Below are 21,909 nucleotides of genomic sequence, written 5' to 3'. Positions count from 1 at the left end.
CTGTAGAGTTCCGGAGGGCGGGAATGAAGATGGCGGCCTCCCGGTCTCCGGCCCGGAGGAGCCGAGAGCCCGGGGCCCCACTCCTCAGTGCGCCCTCAGAGACCAGCGCCGATTTACTCCCGTCACCCTGCCTCCGGCCGCGCTCCGAGCTGACCGAGCCTGCGACTGGTTCAAGGTAACCCCGAGCTTAGAGCTTACTCCTCGGCTCTGTCTCTGTAGCCGGCTTCCCTGTTCTAATACCTGTAAGCTCTGCGACACTCAGACACCCCCGATCCTTCTGTGACCCTGCGGGACCTGAGGCCACACTGACCCTGCGTGGGCTTCACCCCGCTTAAGCCTCTGGAGCGATGTCCCTCAGCGGAACAGACTTTTAAAAGTCCCGATTTTGTGCTCCGTTGCTCCGCCGCTTGCCGGGAGCCGGCCCCTCCCCCCGCGGTCTATCTTCCCGTCGCTTTGGATTCACTTCTCCGCCAGTCCTACCTTTCAGAAAGTGGTTGATTTTCTGTTTCTAGAGTTGCTGTTCTTCTTCTCTTCGATCTCCCTCCCACTGGATTTGTAGGTGTTTGCAATCTTTAGATAAGCTATCTAGCTGATCTCCCGCTACCTGAAGTAGTCTCAGCCTGCTACTTCTCCACCATCTTGACTCTGAATAAAGCAGTCTTAAAGATGAACTGGATGACTTATATTGAGTGCCAGATTTCAAAACATATTAGAGAGCTATTGGAATTAAGACAGTATGCTATTGGCACAAAGACAGACAAACCAACCAACTACTTAACAGTTAGAGAGTCCACAAATATACCCAGATATATATGTCCACCTATATATCTCAAAGGTGGATAATAATTTTCCTCTCTCAGCTTCTCCATTCAGCATCCCTTCTAGATGAAAACCTGAGCTACACTTCACATGTTTGTTCTAACTCACAGACATTCCACCAAAATTATGTCTAGTCAAATAATGTATCTGGTGGAATAATGTATGTCTGGTGGATAATAAACTCTGTATCTTTGGATCCTCAAACACCAATATCTAAGGGGCGCATTCTCATTCTCTTATATACAGGGAGGAATGAAAACCCTAACCCAAAGTATTTCTTCCCCTAAGACTTTTTTTAAATTGAATAAATTTGACACATAACATTACATAAATTTAAAGTATACAGAAGGTATTACTTTGCTATATTTGTATATTGCAATGTGATTGCTGTTGGAGCAATATTTATCATGTTAAATAATTATAGTACAGTATTATTATCTATATTCATTATACTGTGCACTAGATCTCTATGGGCTATTACCACTCATTACAAGTTTACACCCTTACACACTATCAGTCTTATCCTCCCCACACTCCATCCCCTGGTAACTACCATTCTACTTTTTGTTTTTTACAGGTTTGATTTGTTTTAGATTCCACATATAAGTGAAACATACAGTGCTTGTCTTTCTCTGATTTACCTTGTGCTAAGCCTTTAAATGGATGTTTTGAAGGTACTGTGTAAAATTAAGTGGTATCTTATTCAGTAGTCTGCTGCCAGTGTATGACACTTCAGCTTCTTGTTGACTTATGCTCTTGTCTGGGCTCCATAAGATTGCTAAAGTCATAATATTGCCTCTCTTGTAGATCAAAAGATAATAGAGATGCTGAGTTTCCTGTCCTCGTCGTCACCATTCCCTGAAGTATTTCACTCCTACACAAACATACCTACCTACCTACCTACCTACAGACACACTTACACAGACCTACGTACTTCCAAAGGTGAAGGAAAAATGTATGTATTTAAATACAAAAAGAGAAAAGAAAGGTTTATAGCTCTTCACCCAGAGCATCTTAAAAACGCATGCATTGGACTTTTGTCTGTAAGAAATACCATACATTTAGGACCGCATTCCTAAATATAAAATTTACCTCTCACATTCTATTTTATTATATGCTTCATTCCACATATCATTTCATTTTCCCATTTTAGTACATTCCACATTCTTTTAATCTATCACATATGCATGTGTTAAACATCTTTTATGTGTTTGTTATTCTGCTTGATTCAGTAGGAAGTACAAAAATCAGTGACAAATATTAACCTAATAGAACTTATAAAGGAGAAAGCACATTACAGGGAAATAAGATATTATTTATAAAGGGAGGGGGCAATATACCTCTTTTAGAACCATCAGGCCTACAAGCTATTAAATGGAACATTGTTAAAATAATTGAAGCTAGTACTAGAAATTTAACTCATCATAAAGTTTCCATAGGGGCCCAAGGAAAAAAATACAGACAAGTGAGAGAATTTTTAAAATCCCAAATGGAAACAGAGGTTTTCCATCCCAAATGCTAGAAGATAGTTTCTTATCAATCAAGTAAATTAAGGAAATCTTGAATGCTTATTTATCAAATAATCTTTAGTGGAAATTCCAAGAGGACTCTAGATTTGATGACTTTAAAATCCCTTTAGATATGAAATTCTAGGTATCCAGAAATTTAAAAAAAAAAAAAGATGGCCAATGTGGACAATCTATGAAATACTTTTGTGTGCCTCAAGAGATGAATTATAGAAAATTTCATTTTTCTATAAATTCGTATTTCATTTTTGAATGAAATTTAAAACCTTAAAAATGAAATAGTAACATGAAATTAAATTTTATTTAATTTAATAAATTTTTTTTGTTTTGTTTTGATAATATATTTTATTTAACACAATATATTCAAAACTATTTCAATGTGTAATCAATATAAGGAATTTATTCCTTCAATATAAGGGAATCATTAATGAGATATTTTATATTCTTTTTTCTCTTACCAAGTCTTCAAAGCCCAATACATCTTTTTTTTTTTTTTTTTTTTTCCTGGTATAACTTTTTTTTTTTTAATTTTATTTATTTATTTTTTAAACATATAATATCTTTTTATCCCCAGGAGTACAGGTCTGTGAATCATCAAGTTTACACACTTCACAGCACTCACCATAGCACATACCCTCCCCAATGTCCATAATCCCACCCCCCCAACCCCCCTCCCCCCATTAACCCTCAGTTTGTTTTGTGAGATTAAGAGTCACTTATGGTTTAATTTAATAAATTTTTTAAAAATGAAATAGTGACATGAAAAATTATAGAAATACAGGTAGTGAATCTGTGAGTACATGTTCTTCACTGGCTCACTTGAGATCCCTCCAGGCTTTCATTGTGAAGAGAGGTGCTTTTAGTCTGGATGCATTCCAGCCAGACTCTTAGGCAACTGCCAACATCTGAAATGAGGCAGCAGGACCAAGATTTTAAAAGATGACTTAGAACAAGGAATGACTGAGTGTGCCATGTCACAACATCATGAGGTTTAAATAAGGAAAGGATTTTACAAGTTAGTAATGCACAATAATCAAGAAATTGCACTGAGGACCAGGAATGACACACAGAGCAGGGCAGAGCACCTCTGAAATGCGTCATGGTGTATAAGATAATGAAGAGCATCTTCTTTTGACGACATGAGAGAAATCAGTGTTTATAAGAAAATAATAAAATGGGTTCCCATTTATAAGTTCTTAGGATGTTTTAGTCTCTGGTTGAAAACTTTTCCTAGAGTGGGTCACCCAATAATCAGATAAATTACATAATAAAAGGCCTATTATCACTATTCTGAAATGAGAAAATGAGAGCTCAGATCAGTGAATCAAAAATTACACATCCAGTCAGTGTCAATTGGTATACCTCAGATTCAAATAAATAAAGATTCAGTCTTATCTCATCCAAGAGAAGCAATCTTAGGTACTATGTTATATAAGATCAACTTGAATGGGAGTTATATAAGGTTTTTTGTAAAGTGCTTTGGAGAATACATTATATTAACAACTTGATCTTTCCCCTAATTTTCAGAGGAAATAAGAAACAAGATGTGCATGTATAAATTCTTCACTTTAGCTCAACAAAAATAACTAAGATATGTAAACAATTGTGCTACTAGTCATAAGTAAATAAAGTTAAGAAGATGAATAAAACTCTCAACAGACTCAGGAATTCATAATCTAGTGTTAGAGGGAGATACACATGTTGTTTAAGATAGATTACTTCTGCTGGGGTGAATAAAGGGAAGGATTGTAAAGAAGGTGGAGTTTAAATTGAGACTTGCAGTTTGTCAAATGAAGACACTGGTACTGGTTTTCTATATGGAAGAAGATTCTTGAGCATAGACTTTAAGAATAAATATCAATGGGTATAATCTGAAAATAATGAGCTAGGAACAAATGGAATGATGGGTGACTAGGACAGTGTTTGGTTAGGATCAATCTTTCGAGCTGTGGAAAAGAGAAGAGAGGGTAGATCAAAGCTATTATTTTGGTTAAAGACAATGCTATAGGAATGATAAATTAGTTTGTAAATTTTCCAAGAATGGCTAGGTACATCATAGATCAGCTATGTTAGAAGACATTCTCAAATGGCTCTTATATGTGAGGCTCTCAGTATCCAAAAGGGGACTCTGTTAAACTTTATTTTATCTTTCCAGTGTTCCAAGATTCATTGTTTATGCATCACACCCAGTGCTCCATGCAATATGTGCCCTCCTTAATACCCACCACCAGGCTCACCCAACCCCTCACCCACCTCCCCTCCAAAACCCTCAGTTTGTTTCTCAGAGTCCACAGTCTCTCATGGTTTATCTCCTCCTCCAATTTCCCCCATCACCCTTCTCATCTCCTTCTCCAAATGTCCTCTGTGTTATTCCTTATGTTCCACAAGTAAGTGAAACCATATGATAAAATTGACTCTCTCTGCTTGACTTATTTCACTCAGCATAATCTCCTCCAGGCCTGTCCATGTTGATACAAAAATTGGGTATTACAAAACAGATAATCACGTCAAAAAATGGGCAGAAGACATGAACAGACACTTCTCCAAAGACATACAAATGGCTATCAGACACATGAAAAAATGTTCATCATCACTAGCCATCAGGGAGATTCAAATCAAAACCACATTGAGATACCACCTTACACAAGTTAGAATGGCCAAAATTAACAAGACAGGAAACAAGTGTTGGAGAGGATGTGGAGAAAGGGGAACCCTCTTACACTGTTGGTGGGACTACAAGTTGGTACAGCCACTTTGGAAAACAGTGTGGAGATTCCTAAGAAAGTAAAAATAGAGCTTCCCTATCACCCTGCAATTGCACTACTGGGTATTTACCCCAAAGATACAGATGTAGTGAAAAGAAGGGCCATCTGTACACCAATGTTCATAGCAGCAACAGCCATAGTCACCAAACTGTGGAAAGAGCAAAGATGCCTTTCAACAGACAAATAGATAAAGAAGATATGGTCCATATATACAATATGGTCCACATACATATACATATATATACATATATTCTGATGGAGTATTATGCCTCCATCAGAAAGGATGAATACCCAACTTTTGTATCAACATGGACAGGACTGGAGGAGATTATGCTGAATGAAATAAGTCAAGCAGAGAGAGTCAATTATCATATGGTTTCACTTACTTGTGGAACATAAGGAATAACACAGAGGACATTGGGAGATGGAGAGGAGAAGTGAGTTGGGGGAAACCAGAGGCGGAGACAAACCATGAGACACTATGGACTCTGAGAAACAAACTGAGGGTTTTGGAGGGGAGGTGGGTTGGGGGGTTGAGTGAGCCTGGTGGTGGGTATTAAGGAGGGCACATATTGCATGGAGCACTGGGTGTGGTGCATAAATAATGAATTTTGGATCACTGAAAAAAATTAAATTTTTTTAAAAGTTGGGTATTCATCCTTTCTGATGGAGGTGTAATATTCCATTGTAAATATGGACCATACCTTCTTTATCTAATTGCCTGTTTAAAAATTTTAAAAAATAATTTAAAAATAATAATAAAGAGGGGACTCTTGCCAATGCAAATTAATCCCAGGAAATATTGTCTAATACATGAATCCCCACCATTTTCAGGGCATGATCAGGAAGGGAACTGAAAAGAATTAAACACACCTGTCCTTGTTCAAATAACCCCCTAATATGGTTGTCTGGATCCCATAGGATGTTATATTGGCACCAGCACAGACTATGAGGATTGACACAACAGAGCTGAAAGTAGAATGAATAAGTCAACTTAACTGTATATCTAAGATAAGCAGGAAAAAATGGGGATATAGATTGTTCCTGAAATCTGATGGAAAAGTGAGATAGGAGGGGATGAAGACACAAGTTAGTAAAGCACATCTGAAAACAGAACACACTTCCACTTAAAACAAAATGCACACACAGAAAAATGAGTCATCTTAGTATTTTTTAATTCATTAAAACTAAGTAAAGAACTCCAGGAAATTCATAATCCAAAGAAGTGGCATTAGATAAATATATTAACAATATCTGGCAGGGCTTACAGGAGGCAGTGGGTGATACATGTCATTCTCTCACTGTAAGAATCAAAGGTTTAGAGCCAACTTCTGTAACTTCGCAGGAGATCCATTCATGACACAAAACCAGTTTGAACTGTGTCAGGTAGAACCAAGTGGTCTAATACATATCTAAGTATTAAGCAATTGAGGAAACTGAGAGGCACTGAAAGTGACTAGAATACTATTTTTTCTTTGTTTGAAAAAGAGATTCACTCTAATTAAGTCCCTGTACTTATATATAACTTGACAAGTCTCTCTCACACAGATGAGGTTGAAAGAAACTTCCAGATAACTCCAGAATGCAAAAAAACTAAGGTTCCAGTCAGTGCAGGGAAAGTAGGAGTCAGGATAAGAATATCCCCTTAATCAACTGAAAATTTGGAGAATGAAAAATCCAAACTTATTCCTGAAGTAACTAAATTTCCTATGCATCATGAAAACTATTCCCCTTCATCAATTTCAATTCTCCAGGTTAGCTCTCACCCATTTTTACCTCTTACAACCTTCGCAGCAGCTTCTGGATTCCCTGCTTGATCTCCTTGGTTCTCACACCATAAACAATAGGGTTCAGAGCTGGGGGGATGAGGTGGTGCAGGATGTTGAGCAGGATGGGGACATCTGGGGGAATCTTCTTCCTGGCCACGTTAGTGATGACCAGAACCAGCAGGACTGTGCTAAAAAAGAGGATGAGGATGAAGTGGGAACCACAAGTGCCTAGAGCTTTGGCTGTAGCACCCTCAGCCTTGATCCTTAGCACAGCTTTCAGGATGAAGGAGTAGGACAGAACTATTAGGATGAGGTCAGAGCCCAGTAGAGTCCAGCCTGCCACAAACTGATAGAGCTGATTGAAGGTGATGTCATCACAGGAGAGTTTGGACACAGACAGGTTAGTGCAGATACAATTCTTGATGATGTTCTCTGCACAGTATCTGAGCCGAGAAGAAAGTATGGGGATAGGCATAGTAAGAAGGCCATTCCGGGCCACAACAAAGATCGTAGCTTTAATCACAAATTGGTCAGTGATGATGGTTGGGTATCGTAGTGGGTGGCAGATGGCCACATAGTGGTCATAGGCCATGACCATGAATGTGCAGGACTCCATGGTCAGAAAACTATTCATGATGAACATCTGGAGGAAGCAGGCTGAAAAGCTGATGGACCTGAGATCAAACCAGAAGATGGCCAGGACCTTGGGGATGACCGTCAGGCAGAGCACGATATCCAGCAAGGAGAGGAGGCTGAGCAGGTAGTACATGGGCTCATGAAGAGAGGCCTCCAGCCAGATGGTGATCAGGAGGGTGACATTGGCCCCCATGGCCAGAAGGAAGAGGAGGCTGAGGGGCAGGGACAGCCAGTGCTGCCAATTCTGATAGTTAGGGAAGCAGATGAGGAGGAATTCAGAGACTGGAGTAGTGGAGTAGTTGCTGGGTGAAGCCATATAAAGTGTCCTACTCATTACTGACACTTCAGAAAACCTTAAAGGGTAAGACAAGAATAAATCAATAAGAAATAAGAAACAATAAGAATACCCATGGGGAAGTAACTTATTTTTCATAGAACCACTTAATAATAGCTAAGTGTCTGGCACTATTCTTTTTTTTATTATGTTCAGTTAGCCACCATATAGTACATCATTAGTTTTTGATGTAGTGTTCAACATTTCATTAGTTTCTTATAACACCCAGTGCCCCATGCAGTGTGTGCCCTCCTTAATACCTAACACCTGGCTACCCCATCCCCGCACCCCTTTGCCTTCTGTAACCTTCAGTTTGTTTCCTAGAGTCCAGAATCTCTCCTGATTTGTCTTCCTCTCAGAGTTCTTCCCATTCAGTTTTCCCTCCCTTCCCCGCTAGTCCCCCACACTATTCCTTATGTTCTATATATAAGTGAAACCATATGATAATTGTCTTTCTCTGCTTGACTTATTTCACTTTGTATAATCCCCTCCTAAGTACTTTATAAATATGAACTCATCCATCCTGTTAAAAATCCAGTAAGTAGGGGCACCTGGGTGGCTCAGTGGGTTAAAGCCTCTGCCTTCGGCTCAGGTCATGATCCCAGGGTCCTGGGATGGAGCCCCACATCAGGCTCTCTGCTCAGCAGGGAGCCTGCTTCCCTTCCTCTCTCTCTGCCTGCCTTTCTGCCTACTTGTGATCTTTGTCTTTCAAATAAATAAATAAAATCTTTTTAAAAAATCCTGTAAGTAGGATGATAGTAGAATGACCATATTTCCTATTTGCCTGGGATAATTCCCATTTAAGCCCTTACACACTCTTAATAGTTTCCCAACTTGGTTGATACGATCATCCTCCTTATAACAAAACACCATTGATAGTCCAATTTTACAAAGGAGGAAACAAAGGCAAAAGTAAGTAAAGTCATTTTATTAAAATCACAATGGTGTAGCCATGCTTTGAAATTATGAAGTCTGAATCTACAGCTACCTACTATACTAGTACTACCTATTATACCAAGACACATATGCAGGCTCTATTGATAGAGCAGATCAACCATAGGCCCTACACAAATGCATACCCCTGTTCCTCTTCCAAGAGATGACATCACAGGGAAAGGAGAAATCAGGACTACATGCATCCACATGAAATACCTAAAGACTTCAATACATCAAAAACTAATGATATATTTTATGGTGACTAACATAACACAATAAAAAAAGACTTCAGTAGAGTCATGGCTATCATTTATATAGGAAATAGCATCTTAGAGAAGTCTAAAAAAGAATATACTTTGAAACAAGAAGGTATGAAAAAGTCTCCTAATATCTTGGGCAAGCAGTAGGGATAAGAACAAGAAATTGCAAGAGTCAGCAGTTTTAGTCCAACACTACTACCAAAGAGTGAGGGATAGTAACAACTGCTGTTTTCATCTGATTCCATGTGGATTATCCATCAGTCACAAACCCAGTCACAAACACTGAACCCAGGTTCACATGGACTCCTTGCCTGGTACACCCTAACCCGTTATGAGCATTTAAGACATTTCTGAGATAAACTTTATATGGCTGCCATGCTAAGGCTTATCTCAGAACGCTGAGTGACATGTTCAGTGACACTTTGTTTTCCATGCTTTGAGGATACCCAAAATAAGCCAGTTTTTATCAACAATGGCAGTGGTCCTGGGAGATGGAGAGGAGAAGGGAGTTGAGGGAAATTGGAAGGGGAGGTGAACCATGAGAGACTATGGACTCTGAAAAACAATCTGAGGGTTTTGAAGGGGTGGGGGGTGGGAGGTTGGGGGAACCAGGTGGTGGGTATTAAGGAGAGCACATATTGCATGGAGCACTGGGTGTGGTGCAAAAACAATGAATTCTGTTTCACTGAAAAGAAAAAAAAAAAACAAAACAAACAAACAACAAAAAAAAACAAGGGCAGTGGTCCTAATCAGTGTTCAACCCTCCTAAAGCCAACTTCCCTGTCTTTCCTGAGAGGTAAGAAGGTAAAGTAAGTGTAAATATTTGAAGGCAGATTTTGAAATTGGAAAAAATAAATTGTTTCTCTATATTGCCTAATCAATAGTATTACCTATCAGTTTCCATATTTGCTATATAATCTCTAGCAGCAATTCCAATAGAAATACATTGTGAGCCACGTACATAATTTTGCATCTCTAGTAGCTACCTTAAAAAACTCAAAGGAAATACATGAAATTAATTTTAATAATATGTTATTTACCTCAATATAGCCAAAGTGTTATCACTTCAACATGTATCAATCTGAAAAACTGTTAAAGAGCTTTGACATTCTTTTTGATTTTGCATTAAGTCTTCAAAATCAGGCACATTTTATACATGCAGCACATCCTAATTCTGACTAGCCACATTTTAAGCCACACATGGACTGGATATATACTGTATTGGACATTGTATCTAGAGTTCTGGGAAACTAAACATTCCTCTTTCTATTTTGCTTAACAGGAATTCACTTTTTGTATTGGCAAATAGTATCTATATCTTGGGTTATTTATGGAAATTCCATTCATTTGACCCTGGGTCAGCTCAACTTTACAGTTTATTTTCTTTTTCAATACTCCCCATCAGATTTCCTTTAGAGATTATTTAGTAAATTGATCTTTCAAACTTCAGGATGGGAATGATTAAGGACAGAGATAATCAACACATCCAGAGCTCCCAGCTTAGATAACATAGATGCTTCTATCAGAGATTAGGACTTTCCAGCAACCCCTACCTCCCTGACTCAAGTTAGATTGTCACTCTTGCCCTGACCCCTAACTTAAACCAGTGAGGTGATTAAATTTTTTTGGAGTTAGTGTCACTAGTCAGCAAAGAATACCAGAATATCTAGATATCTCCAAATGTGGTCTATAGGAACACCATTCTTCCACATAAGATATATTCGGGGCCTGGAACTAGGTTTTGTTAACAAAGGGTGACAAAGGAGTAGAGTTCAGAGGGTAGACTCAAGGTTACAGCTATAGCTTCAAACATAAATCCAGATAAAACTGTTTGTCCTCTTAGACCATACAAACTTACCTGTGACTAGATTCCAGTTACCCTAAAGAAATAAATCTATTCCTATAAATTCATCTGCTTCATTTCCAGTCAGTCATTATGTTCTTTTTCCTTTACAGTGAACCAAAAATAAGGAATTGACTCCACATTCAGTCTTCTGGGGAGCATGGTAACATGAATAATAGAAATCTATTCTGTCCCAGTGAGAGAAGCAAGAAGGAGCACTGGGAGACAAGGCAGGATGAGAGCGTATGGCCAAGAGGGAGTAATCAAGGCAATTGGGATTACCGATCCTATCCAATCTAGTGCTTCTATGGCAATCTTCTGTAGGGAACCAGGATTGCAGTTGAGGAAATCAACTCTGGGTCTCTAGCTACCATAAGCAATAATGAAGATATAGATTTAATTCAAGAGCACTCACCCTGCTCTCAGCTTTTCTAAAGGGGAAGGGTATAGCTTATACTAGAAAAATTTTGCTCCTAAATAAAAGCAGTGATACAGGGGCACAAGGGTGGCTCAGTCAGTTAGGCATCCAACTCTTTATCTCAGTTCAGGTCTTGATCTTAGGTTCATGAGTTCAAACCCCATGGTGCAAAGCAGTGATGCACCAGATTCAGACCACTTGATAGAATCGGAATCTGTAGCACCAGGCCTACTACAATTCTACCAGAAGATTCCTTCTCCCTGCTTGTATTGAATACTGAATACCTGGAGGCCAACATGCTGTATCACTCCTATCTTCATGATTTTCCTGCCTCCAAACCAGACCTACCAGCTTAAGGAGGCTGTACTCTACCGCTGTTATTTATGACTATTACTGCACCACCTAGCCAAGCCCTTCAGAGGCTCCAGAAGCTATTTTTAAGGCCCTACGGCCCATCCTGTCTCTTCCCTCCCCACAGCCCACAGAGGTTAAAACAGAGGTTAAGCCATCTGAACCTAGAGCCTAAGGTACATATTCTCAGGAGAGGAGGCAGAGAAGAAAGCAGAGAAAACAAAGAAGAAAAATCTAATATAGGAGTAGCAGTGAACAAGGAGAGAGTTGAGGAAAACTTTTGGGAGAAGGGTGCTTCTAAATAAAGATCACATACATTTTTAAAACAAGTATTTCTAGACTTAGAACAGAGAGAAATTTATTTCAGGTCTTAAGTGTACTCTTAGAAAAATTATGATTAAATGAGAGTTTAATATTATCCTTAAACTAGGGTCATCTCATTATGACCACTGTACAAAAATGGGCCATGCAGCTAGCATGTTATGGACATATCATTTCCTCTATTACCCACAGTGCAGTGGCTTGATTGGAAATAGGAATGGACACTTCAAAAAATTATTAATGAGAGGGCATGATAAGAACATGAAAACCTAACTTATTGGTGAGTATAGGCTTCATCTGAGTATACACAGCAGTAAAGGGGAAATGCTGTGGAAAGCTTCTAGGTACCAGGAATAGGAGTGAGGGAGCTGGAGAAGAGGCTGGACACGGTTCTCTCTTTCTCATTTCCACAAGGTCTGAATCCCGTGACTGGGTTTGCCATCACATTTCAGATGATGGGCCATAGCTGGGTAAGACACTGCCTCTTTTGCTTTGAACTTGTCTCTATGTCTTTCAAAGGGAATCTTGGGTTTGATATCGCCCTCACCTCACTAGCTATGCTACCACTGCCCCTGATTATTGCCTAGGACTGAGATAATGCTGCTCTACTTTATTCTTCTAACCCTGCCACCTCTTCCTGCACAGAAGGGAAGATCCCAGATTCCTGCTACCATCTGGTTTATGTAGCATCCATGTGCCAGAACCAGAAGCCCTTACTCAGGAAGAGTCTAAATTAGGAAATATAATACACACAGATGAAATCATAACAGAAAAGAGAAAGGCATACAAACAAAGGTGATGACACCAAAGAATGATACCATCACTCTTTTCTACTGAGAACAATTCCAAAGCAGAGAATCATAGCTTTGCAGCTTTTCTCAGATGAAGTGCCAAGTCATAGCTGGTTCTAAGAGAAATTGCAAGAGCCTTATAGCCTAGAAAAGGGGAATTGGACTAAAGTAAGAACTCCACGGGACCTGTAGAAAATAACTGGTACAGAATTTAGGCTCTGTTTATTTCTTTGGTTATTTTACAGGTAAACTGAGAGTGATATTCCTTTCTACTGTCCTGGGCAGGGTCTGCAAAGCAATCGAGCATCTGCATACCATGTGGGCGCAAGTCAGTAAGATAATGTACTACAACAGCTGTCTGGGTGTGATGAAAGCAGACTGCTGTTTCATGACCGGTGTGCCAGAGCCTTTCTGCCTTCACTATCCCAGATGGAAACATGGAGGCAGCTTTGGGGGACAGGTGACATTGGAAGCCAGAGAGCCTCAAAGGAGGTGAGCACTGGATGGTTTCATAGCCACGTATCACCCATGGCGGCCTTTGCAGTTCCAGAAGGTACACTTGTAGGTAGCCTTATGGCATACCCAGATTGAAATAGATATGAATAGAATATCCCTGACTGACAGATTTATGCAGCACCAAATAGTTTGGAATTTCAAAAGTAACCTTCACATATGTAAAAGATTTCTCAAGGAAATGTATTAGTAATAAAATGACTATAGAGCTAGAGGAAGACAAAATGACACAAATATCTGCTACTTCAAGGAAAATGAGGTGTGAAACAATAACCTGCTTCATATTCAGAGGGCAGCGGGGAAAGCAGTGTGCTTAGGAAAATAATAATAACAATTCATTTAATGTCTATGTAATTAAGGTATGTACATTCAAGGTACTGAGAAAAATTTTTCATACTTAGTCTATTTACTTTTCAAGACAATGGTAAGAGATAAGGATCATTATCACCATTTTCAAGGTAAAGAAACAAGTTTAGCCAAAGCTCATAAAACCTGAGTTGGCAAATTTGGCCAGATTGGTCTATCTAAGATTCAAATCCCAATTACTCTGATTATTCCAACCTGAGGGTGAGATAAATTCCATTTATTGTTGGCTAAAAATAGTCTCTGTATTAGGTACTATAAAAACACATATTACTATAAGATTTGATCATTGTTCCTTAGTAGTTTTCAAAGGACGGGAGGGACAAGATATGCACTAATAAAATGTTCCACCTTATTCGATGTATCTTTATTCTAAATTCCTCTACATAAGGAAGGATAAAATTAAACATGCAGAATAAAAAGATGAATAAAATACTTTCTCAACCGAAAAGAAACTCATGACACCATCAGAGAAAGTCATGTAGATACTAAAGATGCTAGAGTAGCGATTCCAGGTGAGAGTCATTAAAAGAAGTCCCCCTGTGCAAAGTGCTGCTTGACTTCAGCCTCGTGGGAAATATAGGGTTCAGCAGTGATGATACTAGTAAATGAAAGTTCGTGTTGAAAGGGTCAAATGATTAAAGACAGACAGCAAACACAAAGAGGGGATGTTCAGGGAAAAGTGAGCAGTTTGCTTTAGCTCAGTAGGGGAAACAAAGAAAGTTTGAGATAAGTCTGAAAGTCTGTTAGAGCCAAAATATAGAGGTCTCTAAGGAAGAAAAGAGAATCACTGCTGCAAAATATATAACTTTTTAAAATAGTACAGAAATATTAAATTTAAATATAAGTCATTCATCAAGGAAAATATTTTTTGTTTAGTTTTTCTGTTTTTTAAGATTTTACTTATTTATTTGACAGAGAGAGAGAGAGAGAAAGAGAGCACAACAAGGGAGAGTGGCAGAGAGAGAGAGAGAAGCAGGAAACCCAATGCAGGGCTCAATCCCAGGACGCTGGGATCATGACTTAGCTGATGAGCCACCCAGGCACCCCAAGAAAAGTTTTGGCACAAAAGAAAGTAGGATAGTCCAATGGGAATGTTCTTCAAATAATGCTTGGTAAAATAACAGACTACAAACTCTTAATTTTCATCCACAAAAGAGACAGGTAGTTATTATAAAATGTTCCTTGGAAACATTGGACAAACATGTGGCATCATGAAGGGGATAGCAAAAGAACGGAACACATTTATTCATGAAAATCAGAGTCTAGAGCTTCTATGTCATCCTGGAAAAACTGTCAACAGCTATACCAGCCCAGGCTGAAGGCTGAAGGAAACATGGCAATAGAAGGAATGAACTGGACAGCTGAGTTGTGCCTAGGATGCACAGGTCATAGTTGGGGAGGGATGGTGCCTGAAATGTGATGTAGCATTCTAAGTTCCTTATAGGAGGTATATGGGATAAAGTGAGGATTACAGAGTCACGAAGATAATGAGGTAAAGAACATAAGACACTTCAAACAATACAAGTCTACCCCTCCCCCCCCCAAAAAAAAAACCCTAAAAGATTTTCTACCTCCTCTACAAATAAAAATCTGAACAAAAAAATCTTAGGAAGGAAGGAAGGAAGGAAAAGAAAGAGAAAGAGAGAGGGGAGAGAGATAGAGAGAGAGGATGGACAGAAGGAAGGAAGGAAGGAAGGAAGAAAGGAAGGAAAGAAAGAAAAGGGAAAGAAAGAAGGAAAGGAGGAAGGGAAGGAAGGAGGGAGGGTAAGTAGAAGATACTCCCAGGGAAGTTGCACAAATGGAAAACCTTAATAGGGTAAACCCCTATTAAGGATCTGAGGAGCCAGGAGATGACACATCTGCCACAGGTGCCAAAAAAGAGAGTCAGGGATATTCACAATAAAGCACTCAACCCCAAAAACCAAAATTCTGATTGAATGTCCTTACATCAGCCCAATCAACCCCTCACAACACAAAAGCCATGTCTGAAACAGGAGGCAGGAGAGTCATCTGTGTTCTTTGCAAATCGGGACAGGCAGATTTCTTTAACTATAAAGTTTGTTTCTTTGGGGCCGAACACTCCCACTCCAATCCAGCTCCACTTGGCTAAGGCTTGGCAAGACCCTCAGATAGGGAGTCAGTCAGGGCAAATTTGCAAGTGACCACAGAATCCAGGAAAGATGGTTTCCTTTGAAGCAGGAGGAAACAAGGATTCACAGAATCTTTTCATTGTTGTCTGAGATAAAAAGAATCAGAATCCATTCTGGGATTAAAAAGTAAAATTTCCTTTCCAACATAAAAATAATTCCTGAGAGCTACTAACAATTCCAAAGGTAGATCTGATCCATTTTACTTCTTACAACCTTCTCAGCAGCTTCTGGATTCCCTGCTTGATCTCCTTGGTTCTCACACCATAAACAATGGGGTTCAGAGCTGGGGGGATGAGGTGCAGGATGTTGAGCAGGATGGGGACATCTGGGGGAATCTTCTTCCTGGCCACATTAGTGATGACCAGAACCAGCAGGACTGTGCTGAAGAAGAGGATGAGAGTGAAGTGGGAACCACATGTGCTCAGGGCCTTGGCTGCAGCACCCTCAGCTTTGATCCTTAGCACAGCTTTCAGGATGAAGGAGTAGGACAGAACAATAAGGACGAGGTCAGAGCCCAGTAGGGTCCAGCCTGCCACAAACTGATAGAGCCGGTTGAAGGTGATGTCATCACAGGAGAGTTTGGACACAGACAGGTTAGTGCAGGTACAATTTTTGATGATGTTCTCTGCACAGTATCTGAGCCGAGAAGAAAGAACTGGAACAGGAAGAAAAAAGAAGCCATTCCAGGCCACAACAAATATGGTAGCTCTAACCACAAATTGGTCAGTGATGATGGATGGGTATTGCAGTGGGTGGCAGATAGCCACATAGCAGTCATAGGCCATGACCATGAATATACAGGACTCCATGGCAAGGAAGCAATTCATGATGAACATCTGGAGGAAGCAGGCTGAAAAGCTGATGGACCTGAGATCAAACCAGAAGATGGCCAGGACCTTGGGGATGACCGTCAGGCAAAGCACGATATCCAGCAGGGAGAGGAGGCTGAGCAGGTAGTACATGGGCTCATGAAGAGAGGCCTCCAGCCAGATGGTGATCAGGAGGGTGACATTGGCCCCCATGGCCAGAAGGAAGAGGAGGCTGAGGGGCAGGGACAACCAGTGTTGCCAACTCTGGTTGTTAGGGAAGCAGATGAGGAGAAATTCAGTAACAGGAGCAATGGAGTAGTTGCTGGGTGAAGCCATATAAAGTATCCTGAACAAGCTAAAAATCCAGAGTCCCTTCAAAAGAAGGACAAAAATACATCAACATATAAAGTATGTGTTCTTTTTTTCTCTCTTTTTTTCTTATTATATTCAGTTAGGCAACATATAGTAAGTACATTATTAGTTTTTGATGTAGTGTTCAACAATTCATTAGTTGCATATAACACCCAGTGGTCATCACATATGTGTTCTACATGTATTAAAACTCAGGTTTTCATCAGGGCTTTTAACCCATCTCAAGTTTTCAAATCATCATCATCATCCCATCTCAATAATTGCTAACCTTTAACTGAGAAGTTATCACGTGCTACACATTATGCTGAATGTTTATATTCACTATCACATTTAATTTTAAAAAACACTTAAGAGTAAATAATACCATTATCCTAATTTTCCAGGTAATTAAAAGGAACAGGCAGAGGAGCGAAGTAGTTTGATCAAAATTAGACAGCCAGTAAGTGGTGAAGCCAGGTCTATGACAAAAGAGTCTGACTAAATTCTCTGCTTTCAGCCACTATACATTATTTAGCCTCAACAAGCACAATTTTAACTAAGCCCTACCTTCCTTTGGAATTTAGAAGGAATAAATTATGAGAGTTTTGTTTAGCAGAACTAAGCAGAACTGAAGTTTCCAGAAAACCCCAGCCCTCTACTCCATTGACTCAGACAAGGCCTGGCTTCAGGGTTTCTAATTTTCATTCTGTAAGAATATTGGATTAAAGGTAGGGCATCCCTTAACCCCATCTAAGAGCAGTAATATCTTCTAGTCCCAAAGAGGATTTCACTCTTAAAAGCATAGAGTTTATCACTCTTACCAGGTTATTTGCTGTGTTTTCTCTGTGATGTTCTAGAGTATTTCTTTGGCTTGGATTCTTTAGAAACACCTATAAATATCATATTCTGGTAACAGAGACAGTCAGTATTGAGGGGTACACCAGACAGTGAGTACTGAGGGGTATACCAGTAGATTCACCAAAGGTAGATTTGGAACTAATGTTTCAGGTATATAAACCTATACAGAATCCATTTATCTGGTAAGCAACATTATCTGTGATCCTTTGTGGCCAAAATCCAATTATTCTACCCATGTGGAATCTATGCGCTATAAACTCCTCTGCTTTATTTAGTTATTTCTTTTGTTGGAAACCATCTTATTTCCCTCACCATTAAACAAAGAACAGAGTGGTCAAGTACAAAGAAGAGTGACAGTAAGGGCTGTCCCAGCCAAAGAATCAGAAAACAGAAAGGGAGTCAGAGTAAACTAGGAGAGGGATCCCTGGCAGCAACTCAACAGTATAGGTGGGATTACTGATCCTGTTCACCTGTGGTACCTGAAAAATCTCTTCAAAAAGAATAAATTTGGAAAACAAGGCATCAGACTAGCTGCCACAGAAGATAGGAGCCAATAGATTGGATAAGATTTTCATTTTGAATATTTGAATATCCCAGACTTCCCAAATATAGATTATACAACACACACACATACACACGCATGTGCATGCAAGCATGTGAACACACACACAAAAACACACTTCACACACTTTCTACTCATTATAGGGCTTTAAAACAAACCAAAGATTCAAGGACTAAAATAAAGTAGGGACAATTATGCATCGACTCTGCCTTGTATTTTCATATATGATTAGGAAATGACTCTCAATGTGAATCAGAGACATAAAAAGGATAGAAAACATAACTACCTTTACAGTAAAGCCTTGTCCTTTCCATAAACCTTAAGTTCTATATCCTCGACATGACCTGATCTCTTGAATAAGCAAGAAAATGGTCAGTGCCTTCCCTATACCTAGTCTTAATGTTAGGCATACAAATGTATAGTATGCATTAGGCAAAAACTAATAGAGGAAAACTGACTTACACGCACTTATAAGACAGTATACTTGTGGTAATAAAGATGATCTTACAAACAGTTGGAAAGAGCAAATACACAGATGAACAAAGCAATGTGATATGGTTGAAAATTTAGCTTCAAACAGAAATGAAGCCTGTTACACACGTTAAAGGACCCTGAGAACTATTTAAATTCTGTGATACATATGTTCCTCACATGAAATCAATAAATGATATTTAACTTCAGATGTTGTTGTGGGGAGAAAAAAAGGTCTATGATTTCCTGAGGCCCTATTAGGCCAAGAGAAACTATTAGCTGAGAGCATCAGAGAAGGATACAAAAATGAGGCCACATTCACCTGGGAAAGGAGGACTCTCTTTATAGGCAATGGCAAGAGAAGAAACATCTATGTGGATGTTCAGCATGACTGGTAAAAAGATGCTAGGGGCTGGTAGATCCTAAGTTCTTCGGGGGAAGCAGGCAGGAGAGCAGAGTGTCAGGAGACATGGGTAAGGTATGCAGGCACAACCGTGTGAGGTCCACCTGAGAGTAGGCATAATCATGTACACTGTAAGGAAGCACATAGGATTTGAGGCTGGGAAGTGATGTGCTGTAGATGGGACACAGGGGATCACACAGAAGGGTGGAAGCTTCTGGGGAGTCCTGAGGAGTCCAAAGGAAAAGTGATGAACATCTGAAGGAAAGCTATTGCAGGCAAAGAAGAAGGATATATCTGAAGTGTGGGGAGACCTACAGAGTTTAGTTAAGAGAGGATGAGTGGGCAGAGAGATTGGAGTCCAGAACATCACCAAGGACCTTTTAACTGATACAGACCTCCTGTAACACTGATATTTTCTCCCAGATGGTAATATACTTTCATCTCTGTTAGTAAATCTCTTAAGAGCTGGGACCATCCTTCCTCTCTTTCTGCATTCTCCTCAGTGAAATTGAGGTCTCCTAATCTGAGAAATGAGGACTCATTGGCCATCTGGGGCATTGCTCTGATATTCAATATTCAGTTCCATTCATTTGTACTTGCAGACTGACATCTACAGAGGGGTGATCCTTGTTCTAAGTGCTATTGAACAAACATGGTCTCTGCCAGTGCTATATTGACAGTCTGGAAAGATCAGACAAGCCTTGCCTAAACAAATTACAACAGAATACCCGAGCCCAGATGAGAAAACAGACTGATCACCTTGGCTCATAGATGAATTTAGATGAGCACAGAAAGGAAGATTCTGACCAACCAGGCACAGGGTCTTGGTGTCCCAGCCATGATATGGGGTTGGTGGGGGGCGGGGGTCTTTGAGTCTACAGAAGTTTGTAAACCCTGGATGGACACAAAATGACTCAGCCTCACCTCTAACAGCATTAGGTCAGTTCCTGCCACTCAGCCTTATACCAGATCTAAGCATCTTGGCAGGGTGAGCATGTATACCAGGTCCTACTGAAAGAGTTCTTTTTGCTTTGCATACTAAGGTCCTGGAGTCCATCCTTCCTCACAATCATCCTGCTTGGTCCAGCTTGAGACTCACCAGCTTCAGAAGGCTGCACTGCTGCTGTTTCTGGCTGCTGGAGAAAGCACTAAACTGACCCTCCAAGGGCTCTGGAGGCTGGTATTATGAACTCTGCCTCCATTGTGGCCCCTCTCCCCATTGTTCACGGGAGTTGGTGCTCTTATTAAGCACTAGGGCCCTGAAGTCCCATGGTCTGTTTCCCAAGAGAATATACTGTAAAAGGCTTGATTCAGCACTGTCAATAAAATAAGGGCAAGAGAGGTCAGAGGTTCTTGAGAAGTCTAAATAAGGAAACCCTGAGAAAAGAAAGGTAAGGAAACTGTGATGAGAATCTTCTCCAGGAAAATTTATGTGCATGCTCCTATGGCGAAGAACTGACTAAACTCTCCTCAGCCCTATAACTCTGTGGAAGAGGTGACACAGAGACACCTCCAGCCATAAAAGGAGCATGGATTTCAGAGGAGCATGAACCATGGGCAAGAGAGCCATTCCCAGAGGGGGCCAGAGAGCACATTCCCTGTGAGTCCTTCTCCTGCAGTGGAGCATCCACGGTCTGCATCCAAGCAAATCCCTGGGCGGAGCCATTTACATGGGTCCCATGTCCAAGGTTTCACCTTCATGGCCATTCTTGGTCTAAACTCTGTTACCTAACTGTGGTTGCAGGAAGATCAACCATTAGCAATTTTTACCTTCCACACAGAAACACTTGGCATTGTTTCCTTGGGAACAAGTGTAACTGCCGCCAGTGCAGCCCCCACTCTGAAGTAGTGCACAGTAGAACTTAAAAGATCACCACTCCTGTGGACCTTCCCAGATGTGTCTTATGATAGGGATTCTCAGGCTAAATGTAGGATCTTTCAGGCTTTGAGCACAGGAATTTTGCAGAGAGGAGAGCAAGTGCAGTCTGGTTCTAGGTCTTAGACTTTCCTGCCCACAACTACTGGAAGAGACTTCAGGACAGGAATGTAGCTAGACTATAATCTTGTTCCCTGCATGCACTAACTACTCTCCTGCTCCCACTTCTGCCTTGCTACCTGGAGGTCCTGCCTGAAGTGCCAAGGACCTTGTCAGCATCAAAAAGGGTGATACATATGCTAAATGAAGAAAACTATTTCATGGGTGAATCATCATTCAGTGAAAGAATGTTGCTAGAGCAAGCATACAGTTTACTCTGGGCAAAACACCTTGGTCCCCATGTTTCTTATAAATGAATAATCCCTCTTCACTGTCAGATCATAGGCATATTGGGAAGAGATAATTGGAGGTTTCTATTTGAACTCTTGTTCTACTACTTTCTCATTGCTTTTCCTTGAAGAAAGTTCATCAGCTCTCAGAACCACAATTCCCTCACCTGAAATATAGGCATAACAAACTTTCCAACACAGATTTGTTGTAAGGATAAAATTACTTTTACTTTTTCATTCAACAAATATTTTTACCCTACTTTGACAAGGCACTACATTTGAAATATGTACATTAAAAAATGGCTTCTGTCATCTTACAGTGGGAGACTAAAACTTTACATAAAGTCACAGCAAGAATAACACAAGTAATAATATTAGAGGATGACGAGAGT

At 40.0% G+C, this 21,909-nt stretch overlaps 2 protein-coding genes across 2 annotated transcripts; both read right to left on the bottom strand.

Annotated features, from left to right (window-relative positions):
• Window positions 1-6,889: 6,889 nt before the first annotated feature.
• On the bottom strand, window positions 6,890-7,849 carry LOC111159534 (olfactory receptor 56A4). The gene has a single exon (XM_022522060.1). It carries the CDS (start codon window positions 7,847-7,849, stop codon window positions 6,890-6,892), a length of 960 nt encoding a protein of 319 aa, XP_022377768.1.
• An 8,155-nt stretch (window positions 7,850-16,004) lies between these two features.
• Window positions 16,005-16,991, bottom strand: LOC111159529 (olfactory receptor 56A4-like). The gene has a single exon (XM_022522053.1). It carries the CDS (start codon window positions 16,941-16,943, stop codon window positions 16,005-16,007), a length of 939 nt encoding a protein of 312 aa, XP_022377761.1. The 5' UTR covers window positions 16,944-16,991.
• Between the last annotated feature and the right edge of the window lie 4,918 nt (window positions 16,992-21,909).

This window comes from Enhydra lutris, unplaced genomic scaffold, assembly GCF_002288905.1.
Source record: "Enhydra lutris kenyoni isolate GAN:26980312 unplaced genomic scaffold, ASM228890v2 scaffoldscaffold68, whole genome shotgun sequence".
In the NCBI taxonomy this organism is placed as follows: domain Eukaryota; kingdom Metazoa; phylum Chordata; class Mammalia; order Carnivora; family Mustelidae; genus Enhydra; species Enhydra lutris.
This window is presented reverse-complemented; position numbering and strand designations above follow the sequence as displayed.